At 39.9% G+C, this 10,945-nt stretch overlaps 1 protein-coding gene across 6 annotated transcripts in view; it reads left to right on the top strand.

Annotated features, from left to right (window-relative positions):
- Positions 1–10,945, top strand: part of Kif16b (kinesin family member 16B) — a 318,921-nt gene that overhangs the window by 43,314 nt on the left and 264,662 nt on the right. For all 6 annotated transcript variants that reach the window (XM_031372080.1, XM_031372081.1, XM_031372079.1 and 3 more), the window contains exons 3-4: positions 1,851–1,964; positions 7,326–7,442. In XM_031372080.1, coding sequence (XP_031227940.1) covers positions 1,851–1,964; positions 7,326–7,442 — 231 coding nt within the window. The remainder of the gene's footprint in view (positions 1–1,850; positions 1,965–7,325; positions 7,443–10,945) is intronic.

The following is a 10,945-nucleotide window of genomic DNA, read 5'->3' as shown; positions in this document are numbered from 1 at the left end:
TAAGAAGGAATGAAATGTCCACCTTTTGGTCTTCTTTCTTCTTGAGTTCCTTGTGGAATGTGGGTTGAATAGATTTCTATTAATTCATTATCCTGTGCAGTGGATACTCTGAGGTCACTTTCTGAGTAATGCAAGTTGATCCCCAGAGATGGGAACGAGGCTAGTACTATCTTCCCGGAGGGCGTGCTCTGGACTGCCTGTAGCCATTTGCTTGAGGCATTCTCTACTACAGTGCTTTTTTCCTGTCCTTAGTACCACACAACTCACTCTGATCTATCCTAAGTCATCCTTTGGTTTTCTGCATCTTCTCAGGCTTCTTCAGTTCTGTCTACCTCTTTCCTGTTTGTAGCAACCTTTGCTACATTCATCTAAGCATTCACAGTGCTTTGGTTCAGTCTTCTCTTGAATGTATGATAGACTTTGTATCCTGTGATTACATTCATTTGTTATTCATGAGTGAGGGACCTCTGGATGTGGTCACTCCATTAAAGAAAACAGACTTTCCCTGATGGTGAGCCATCACCTGTTGGTTGCTCCTCATGAGCCCCTCCTCCTGGCTCGACTGTTGCCCAGCTTGATTTTTGTACAGGTCTTGTGTAGGCAGCTACAGCTGCTATGAGTTCATGAGTGCAGTGGTCTGGTCCTGCCCTGTCTAGATGACATTGTTTTACTCTAGTCCTCTCCAACTTCCGGTTCTGAAAATGTTTTTGCACTGCTTTTGTAATGGTCACTGAATCTTCTGGGGAGGCCATGTGATAGTAGACATCCCATTTGTGGCTGAGCACTCTGAGGATACCTTTTGTTTGGACTTTGACCAGTTGTGAGTTTCTGTGTTAACTATCATTCACTGTTTTTCTGATGAGGTTTGAGAACTGAACTAATCTGTGGATATAAAGATATAAATTTAGAAGGTAGTTTGATGCATTGGATATTTAGCAAAAGTAGTAGTTTACTACTAGGATCTGTGAGTTTACCAACTATGGGTTCATGTCCAGATTTACCATACCAGCTATGCATTTCCTTCTATGGAGTAGACCTCAAATCTTATCAGTGGTTGGTTACCTTCATAATATTTGTGCTACTATTGCACCCATCAGAGATGGCTCATACTGTTTTAATATACTGTTTTTTCATTGTTAATGCTTTAACAATTTTTTTAAAGAAGTAGATTATATTGAAAAGTGCAATGTACCATGTGTCCAAGGTAGGAGGTTTTGGAAACATGGATTGTTTTGGGGTTCAATATAAGCTTAGAGCATGGAACATAAGATATATGCAACCATTTATGTTAACTTCACAGTATGATATATCTTAGGAGAGTTTTCATTCAGAAAAGGAGAAATTATTTCTAGGTAGGAGCTTCATGGAAGAGGAGACATGTGACTTGGAGTTTCCAGGGTGCCACCAATCACACAGCTCCAGAGGGTACCACTTTTACCAGGATTAGTGTCCAGGACAACTGAAGTTGTACAGTGTCCAGCTCTGGGGGTACCTGGAGGAAACAGTCAGAGTCATGCAAAATAAGCAGATAGAGTCTGGCTGAACATTGTGTTCATGTAAGCTAGTTATATTCGTTAAGACCGTAGCTGATGGTTATCATACATACATACATACTACAGATCCTGGACTTCTTATGTTTATTTATTTTTATTTATTCTTTAGGGGGACTAATGGGAATTACATGCTGATTAGAGTATACATATTACAAATGTTAATTATGTGTTTTAGTCACAAATTTTGTTTCCTAATATGAGTCACTGGTTAAATGACATTACTCTTTATGTTGTTGTTGTTATTATTATTATTACCACCTCATTTTCCTATTATTTCTGTGAAAACTGTCTTTCCAGATACCAGAAGGAGGAACTGGGGATTCAGGCAGAGAACGGACCAAGACCTTCACCTATGACTTCTCTTTTTATTCTGCTGACACAAAGAGTCCAGATTATGTTTCACAAGAAATGGTACAGTGTGACATTCTCAAAATCTGGGTTGTTGATGTTGTTGTTTTCTTATTAAACAGAACAGGACTTCCCTAAAACACTTAAAAAGAACTTACTACTTTTTTTTGCTGAATTTAATTTATATAAAATTAGCACTTGGTGACTTAGCTTTTTAATTATTTTTAATTATTTATGTAAGCGTGATCCTTCAGTCCTCTAAAGCTTGTTTTCATTTCCACCATTTTGAGTTTGATGATGATAACTGGAATGGTTTCAAAGCTTGGACATGAGTCTCATTTTGAAGGATTCAAGATGTAGCATTTGGTGTCAGGAGTGTGACGTTTGTATATTTAACTTTTGGAAATAAACCACTTAGCCTTGAGTCCTGCTGTGATATGGAGGATGGAAAATCAATATCAAACCAAGGCCACATTTCATCTGCTTTTGTGGATCATTATACACTATAGAAAGGATTCTTGAAGGAATGCTTCTCCAGAACCTACAACCTAGACTTTTGCTAGTATTTGTTTAAGAAACAAATGCAGATGTTGTCCACATGGATGAGAGCAAGACACTGCCAGGTATCCTGAATGGCACTGATGGTGACATTTCACTAGAGCAGAAAGACAAGCATACACTCCTAGGTAGGTAAAAGACAGACATTGGAAGAACATGGGCTTCATTGCTGGTTGGAGTACATGGGCATCATCACTGGGTTTTCCCTGTCTTCTCAGTAACTTCTTTAGATGTCATAGATACATGGTTCAGGTCTGTATATGTTAACATGGAACTTCTTGACCAAGGTTGTAAACCTGAAAACTAGAACATAAAAATACTAATATGCTTTCGTATCAGAGTATTGCTTCAGTGGTATTGCCTGGGAACTTGTTAAAGTATAGAATCTCAGGATCACCACTACTACTGCTGCCCCCTACCTGCATGTTGGGATAGGCATGAGCCACCGCACCCCATTCAGAATGGGGTGTGTGTGTGTGTGTGTGTGTGTGTGTGTGTGTGTGTGGCAAGATCTGCAGTGACTTGCATGCATTTTGGCATTAAAAATGTATCTCGTTTAGAAGTGGTTTGTGGAAGAGAGACTGACCTTTTGAAACAATGCAGATGTTGACCTTGGAGTACTGCAGTGATTGTATCCAGAAGCTGTGGACTCAAACATCAGTAAGGGGGAAGGAAGAATTAAAACTATAGCGAGAGGAAGGTCCAGTTTGATAGAGGAGTTGGTAGAGGAAGAGAAACTGATATTTGAGTTTCCCTTGAGTCAGACATGCTTGGTATTCTGTTGCGTTAAATCCTCGAAAGAACCCTGGTGAGCTTTAGTAACTTGCTCAGGTTCGTAGGTAGATTGTCTTTTAGTAGTAGCAGAACTGTGGGCTAATGTTAGAAGAGGTGGAGAAACTACTGGGATGCTTTTGTGAGGGGGGGAAAGGAATTATTGCAGCTGCAGGTGTGAAGAGAGGGCAGCCTCCTGTCACAGCAGTAAGAGAGGAGAGGTAAAAGTGTTAGGATGAGCTTGGGTTCTAGTGGCTGATCTGTCTACACTGACAGTAGAGTCTGCCATAGAAGCTGTGGATGTGGAGCCCAGACATATGGGAGGTAAGTGACAGGAGGTAGGGACTTTTAAGGGGAAGAACAATTTATTGTAGTAATCTCCAGAATGTCTTCAAACATAGGATGAATGAAAAGCCTTGTGTATTGGCTGGTTTTGTGTGCCAACTTGACACAGGCTGGAGTTATCACAGAGAAGGGAGCTTCAGTTGGGGAAGTGCCTCCATGAGATCCAGCTGTGGGGCATTTTCTCAATTAGTGATCAAGGGGGTAGGGCCCCTTGTAGGTGGTACCATCCCTGGGCTGGAAGTCTTGGGCTCTATAAGAGAACAGGCTGAGCAAGCCAGGGGAAGCAAGCCAGTAAGGAACATCTCTCCATGGCCTCTGCATCAGCTCCTGCTTCCTGACCTGCTTGAGTTCCAGTCCTGACTTCCTCTGGTGATCAACAGCAATGTGGAAGTATAAGCTGAATAAACCCTTTCCTCCCCAACTTGCTTCTTGGTCATGGTGTTTGTGCAGGAATAGAAACCCTGACTAAGACAACCTTGGATCTTCATTTTTAACCTACTTAATAATAGTTGGATTTTCTTCTTTTTCTCGAATTTGAGATCTAATGGGACAGAGGGATGTGCAGAGGGATGGAGAGTATTGCGTGACCTGGCAGGGAAATGTTTGCTGACCAAATGACCCAGTTTAAAGATGGTTATAGGAGCAGGTGATACTTTCTGAGCTGCACAATAATCAAGATGAGGGAAGTAAGAACAAATGTAGCCCTGCTCTCTGGAAGTTAGAAGCCAGTGTCCAGAGTTTCACGGTAGATCTAGGTTGTGCAAAGCTTTCCGCGCATAAGAAAAATGCTATGCTGTAGGTATTTCATCTCTTGTTGGTATTTCAGGGATCCTTATAGAGGAAAACCTGGGATTATTCTGAGGTATTCATAAGCTAAATATACTGCTCTTAATAAGCCATGTTAATAAGCCAACATAGATGCAGAGAAACAATTATCAATAAAATGTTGAGACACTCCCTCACTCCTTGTTTTAGCAGTCAGTAGAAGGCTTCAGTACTGAGTGTCTACTCAGCTTTTCAGGTTGGTGGTAATGAGTGAGAGGGGAGCTGAGCACTATGAAGCCAGCACAGCACTAGCTGGCCTTCTTTCTTCCCCCTTCTGCTTTAATCAGTTGACTGTAAAAGTATAGAGAAAACATATCATATCCACTATTATAAAGTTTCCTTTGAGTCTAAAAAGCGAACAATTGTTTTAGAATTAGGGGAAAAAAATCAATGAGCAATTTAAATAAATGAGCATTAAATAAGGCCTTAATTTTCTTAATGGTTCTTCAATATTCCAGAAGGAGGCTTTGATCTCATACTACCTGCTTCCTGAATTCAACCTTGGAGAAAGGAAACCAAGAGAGCTTCCCAGCTAACCAGCTAGATGGCAGTTTCTTTGTTTCAGCAGTGCCCTCTTGTGGTAGCTTCCCTGTTAGTGAGGCCACGGGATGTCTTGGGTCGCTCTTGAAATAGCTTTAAAGTGTTTCCATAAATGGCAAAGCGTATAGAGCTCACTGTGAGGGGCTTGGTCAGGATTTGGTGCTAATGGACTCTTTATCAGTCTCTTGAATCTGTCCACTTGCTTGGTACAGTAGCATATGCTGAGTCAGTCTGTGGTGGGCATGTGACAGGGTAGCCTCTGGAGAGGGCAGTGCCTGTTTCTGCACCTCTGTATGGCCGTGGATGGATGGTGTGGTTGAGGCTGAGGCTGCTCTAGTTCTAGTGTCACCTCCAGACATACCTTTCTAGGTCTGTCCTAGCACTGAGCCTACTGGGGCTCTTGAGTCTGTCAGAAGGCCACCTAGGTGATCTTTCTGCTTGCTAATAAAGTAATAGCACAGGAAGCATGGATTTTAGCTCTCGGAAGGATTTTAATTGTGGAAACATTTGAGTTTGGCTTAACTGTTTAACATAATTTATTTTTCTTTAGTCTGGACTATGAGAAATGCCCCTTCTTTATTCTCTGAAATTTCTGTGGAAGATTTTTGGTTTTGCTCTAACCTGAGAGAATTGGATAAGTAGAATTTTTACTTACGGTTCAAATGGAGTTGGGAGAGGAGACCCAAGCTTGTTGTCTGGATCCCCAAGTTCCGTGGAGTTTGGGAATGCACCCTTCCAGGTAGCACCAGGGTTTGTGATTATAGAGGATGTCGCTAAAGCCTGTGATGAGACCATAGCCTCAGCTCTGCCACTCACTGCAGGGCCCGAGCCCTGACCTTCCTTCCCTCTCAGCTTCCTCATCTGAGGGTTCATGAGCCCTCTCTCCTTTGAATTAATACATGAACCTGTGACAGTGCCCAGTAAATGTGAGCTGTCATGGCTGGGTATTGAATACATCATTAGACTTTGACAATGAGATTAGAAAATAACAGTGTCTGAAACTGAAATGGGTAAAAATTAACTGAGAATGAGTGGCTGTAGCCATTTTTGGTAGAAATTCAGTTGAAATTATGGTTAGTTAAGTCTCATATAGGATCTGAAGGAAGTGTAAACCAAATAAAAGGAAGGAAGCCCGAGTCTATTTGGCTATATTTTTGTTATAACATCAGCTATGGCTGTTAGCTGAATTGTCAGCAGATTCTGCTCTGGTCAGGTGTGCAGTATTCATTTGGGAAGTTTTGTAATGTACTAATTCCTAGGTTCATATAGAGAATCATATTTCACTGGACTGAGTTGCTGACCTGGCCACTGGGTCTCTTGATAGCTCTCTAGGTACTCTTGTGGTCAGTATAGTATAGGATTTGCTGCCCTGGGTAGTTTGGGAGAAATGACTTTCTGGGTCTCCTGACCTTGGCTGAGAGGGCATCATCACTGTAGGAGTTCCCACCTTGGATGGTGGTCATCCCATCCATTCAGTTTTTTCCCCAGCTCTGACTATGATGGCGTTCTTTCTGTGATATCTCTTGCTGCTGATGCTCCTGCTTTCTGTAGCAGAGAGATGTTTGCTTTGGTCTTGTTATGTTGGGCTTAGAGGACTTGAGACACCAACTGAGCTTTGGCTCATTCCTTCCCAGCTTGGTATAATAGGGCAACTTGCCATTTTAATCTGTCTCATTTACATTAGTTGTCCTCCTGAAGCATTTGTGCTTCATCCTTTACCCTGCCCCTCAAATGGTGGCTATGTGGTTCACAGGACAGAAACTTAGCTTGTGGTTGTGAGCATCTCCACCCATCTTGTCTCCACACCAAGTATCTGGATAAGTATCCAAACAGGTAAATAAATACATTAGGAGCCTACCATTCTAGTCTCAGCACCCCACTCTGGCATTCTGCTACCCCAGGTCTTCTAGAGATTCATCTTAAGGAGTATTGGCCCTGAGAAATGAAGGCTTTTACTTGGCAGGATTCAGGCAATAATTTCTGACTACTGTGACCTTTAGGTTCTGAATAATCATTTCTGGAGGCTTTGATAGATGAAGAGCTTCACACATTATGCAGTTCTGAATTTTAACATCACATGTTAAAATCTTTGCTCCCAAACACAATTGCCACTTGGCCTTGTTTACATTTATATTTCAGAAGTTGTTTGCTAACTTAAGCAGGAAAGAGAACGTTGTTGCTTTTTGCTTGCTTGGAAAGTTTACTTTTGATTAAAAAACTGGCGTGCATACATATTCTGTTGTTATAGCTCGGCAGTGATTTATTTTTATGCTGTAATCCCTAAAGATGAAAATAACTTTCAAGAACATTGTCAATACGACAGGGGCTTTTATTAAAATCCATGGTACTTGTATCCTTTGTGTTTATCTTTTTTTTTCCTTTTAGGTTTTCAAAACTCTGGGTACAGATGTTGTGAAATCTGCATTTGAAGGTTATAATGCTTGTGTCTTTGCATATGGGCAAACTGGATCCGGAAAGTCCTACACTATGATGGGAAATTCTGTAAGTTATTTAGTTGTTTATGTGTTGTGAGGGAAGGATGTTTCTTACTATCTTTTTCTGGAGTGATAGAATTATCTTTTATTTACTTGATCTGCACCAACTTTTCCTGTTCTGATCTTCCTTTAATAACAAGATAAAACTCAGTAATAAGTTGAACTAAATTTCCTTGGAGAGATTTGAAATTAGAAATAGTTTTATGTTATAAGCACAAATAATGGGTGCAAATCCCAGTTCATTTTTGCTTTTAAAGGCCTTATAATCTTATCAGGAAAGTAATTTATTCTTCTTTTCTGCCAGTATAACAGTTTGAATAAAATTACCAAAGTCTATTCTTTTTAAAATTATTCAGAACATTTTTCCTAAGAATAGTATAAAAAAGAAAACCTAACTTTTTGATGGAAAGGTGTTAGATAAGTCCAGAAAACATGAAAAAATTGGCCTTATAGAGCATGCCCTTACAGTTGATGTCCTTACAAACACAACATCCACAATTTAGTGGTTAATCAGTACATGTTAACAGGTACTTATATTGTATTTGCCCCAGAGTATAGAGAAGTAAGATGGAGGTACAGGACATGGTGGTATGTGCCCCAGAGTATAGAGAAGTAAGATGGAGGTACAGGACATGGTGATATGTGCCCCAGAGTATAGAGAAGTAAGATGGAGGTACAGGACATGGTGGTATGTGCATAATCCCAGCTTCTTGGGAGGCTGCTGCAGGATGTGCACAAGCTTCAGGCCAGCCTGATGATCAGCTCAGGGAGAATGTGTCTCAAAAATGACTGGGACTGGAGCTTAGTAGTTTGGTGGTAGAACGCCTGCAAAACATACTCAAGGCTCTGATTTGTTCCTTAACAACACAGACAACAAAGAAAAGAAGCAAACCTAACAACAAGCAAAATTGCATAGGGCTAGACTTAGACAGTGGTGTGTGTGTGATATCACATACACACACACACACACACACACACACACACACACACACACACACACACATATTTCATGTGGCAGCAAGAACTCAGTTCAGTACTGCCAAACTTGTGGCTTGTTCTTGATGTAGACACTGTGAGAGGCCTTAGGGATCCCTACCAGCAGGCACAGTAGTGTCTATAGTGCTCAAGGTTTGGTGGCCCATGGAAGCATGGTACTAGAGGAGAACAAATCTCAGGGAATCACATTAGAGCCTGGACCCTGGCTTCTCAAAACAAGATTTTGTGCTCACATGGGAAGTGTGATACTGAAATGCGTGTCTCAGTGCCGGAAGCTAGGAAGAGCAAGGCAGAGAGGTAGCATCCCTGGCATGTCCCTTTCAACTTTAACTATTATTTTGTCTCTTCTTGTTTTCCTCTTGAACTTTAAAAAAAAAAAAACTCTCTAAAAATGAAATTTGCATATCGGTTCTCTACTTTATATAAAACATTTACAAAGCACTTCAAAAGAGCAGGTGCTTTTTCTCCTCCCTACTAGAGAGGTACAGCTTCAGTACTTACTTATTTTAAGAAAGAACAAAAACTGTGGTAGAAGTCTCAGTTTTCCTTGGTAACAGTTGGTACCAATTGAATGGATGATACAAAGAGGAAAAAAAAACCCTTAAAATGGCAGTGATAATTCTTACAGCCTTTTAGAGGGGGGTTAGGTTTCCAGTGAGAGCATTTTGCCAGATGCAGAGTGTCTTAATTTGGGTTACCATTACTATGATGAAACCCCATGACTAGGAGAAAGTTGGGGAGGAAAGGGTTTATTTTTATTTAGCTTACATTTATTTCCACATGCATAGTCCATCACTGAAGGAAGTCAGGACAGGAACTCAAACAGGATAGGAACCTGAATGTAGGAGCTGATGCAGAGGCAAGGGGCTGCTTACTGGCTTGCTTCCCCTGGTTTGCTCAGCCCAGGGATGGCACCATCCACAATGGGCTGGGCCCTTTCCAATCAATCACTAATTAAGAAAATGGTCTTGTCTGCTTAGAGCCCTATCTTATGGAACATTTTCTCGATTGAGATTCTCTCCTTTCAGATGACTTTAGCTTGTATTAAGTTGATATAAAACTAGCCAGTCCACAGAGTGTTACTCACAAGCTTGTTCATGCTTACAGAACTATGATTATGTAGCTATACCACTTAGATAAGGTGGATTTTCTCTTCCTAAGAGGACTTATGCAGAGATTGCTATAGTGGAGGAAGGCTGGCTTCCTTAGTTTAATGTGCTTCTGCCACCTACATTTTTAAGATGGCTATCTGGAGGACTTAATAAGGTTATTATTTTTTTCTAGTGTTTCTTCTCTGCCTGGTATTTGTTATCACTGCTTTGTCATTTTTAAAAAAAGATTTATTTATTTATTTATTTATTTATTTATTTATTTATTTATTTGAGTACATTGTAGTTGTACAGATGGTTGTGAGCCTTCATGTGGTTGTCGGGAATTGAAATTTTTAGGATCTCTGCTCACTCTGGTCAACCCACTTGTTTCGATCGGTCCCACTTGCTCAGATCAACTCCGCTAGGTCAGTCCCTGCTTGCTCCAGCCCAAAGATTTATTTATTATTATATATAAGTACACTGTAGCTGACTTCAGATTCAGCAAAAGAAGGCATCAGATCTCATTATGAATGGTTATGAGCCATCATGTGGTTGCTGGGATTTGAACTCAGGACCTTCGGAAGAGCAGTAAGTGCTCTTACCCATTGAGCCATTCTTGCCAGTCCAGCCAGTTTTTTTTTTTTTTTTGATCACTTATATGTTTATTATACAGAAAGGGAAACAAGAATATATGTACCTAAAAAAATCTTCCCTATTGATTAAGACTTAAAAACTCGCTAACATATAATCCCAAAAAGAAAAAAATCAAACATGTGTTTACTAACTTTCCCCTTCCCCTGGAAGGAATGTGCTAAAAGTAAATAATAAATGTTAATTCTTCTAAATTCCATCTGGAGATTTTTTTCTAACCTTACTTAACCATTAAATAATTTTACAATAATTACAATGCTTTAAAATGTTTTTCCTGTAATTATCTCCTTCATAAATTCATTCTAATGTATTTAACTTTCCTACAATGCCTTAGAATTAGTAGGCTAAATATATTAGTAGACTGAGTCAAATTAAACCTGTGCCAAATTAGTTAAACATGCGATTTCTATGTAAACATAGACTGAAATAAATGTATATATTTTCCAACATTAAAACAAAAATAAAAGCACTAACCCTGTGTCATCTACCTATAGCTACATTGCATTGTCCTGTGGAAGGCAAGTTCTAAAATCAACTCTTGTTCCCAAACTACTGGAATTAAGGTCACTGAGAGATAAAAGCAATAACCAACTCTCTTACAGTTCCTACTGCCATATGATTTATGGAAGAAAAATGTTAAAATGGAACCAGTTTTAAATTATGGCCATATGATTTTGTTTAGTCCAACAAGGTATTTTTAACATTTATTTTACATTATAAACTTTCTTCTTTGATAAAGAATAAGCCTCTTTATCCTTGCAAGTCATTGTTA

The sequence above is a fragment of the Mastomys coucha genome, unplaced genomic scaffold, assembly GCF_008632895.1.
Source record: "Mastomys coucha isolate ucsf_1 unplaced genomic scaffold, UCSF_Mcou_1 pScaffold15, whole genome shotgun sequence".
In the NCBI taxonomy this organism is placed as follows: Eukaryota; Metazoa; Chordata; class Mammalia; order Rodentia; family Muridae; genus Mastomys; species Mastomys coucha.
Note: the sequence above shows the minus strand (reverse complement) of the source record. Positions and strands in the feature narration are given on the sequence as shown.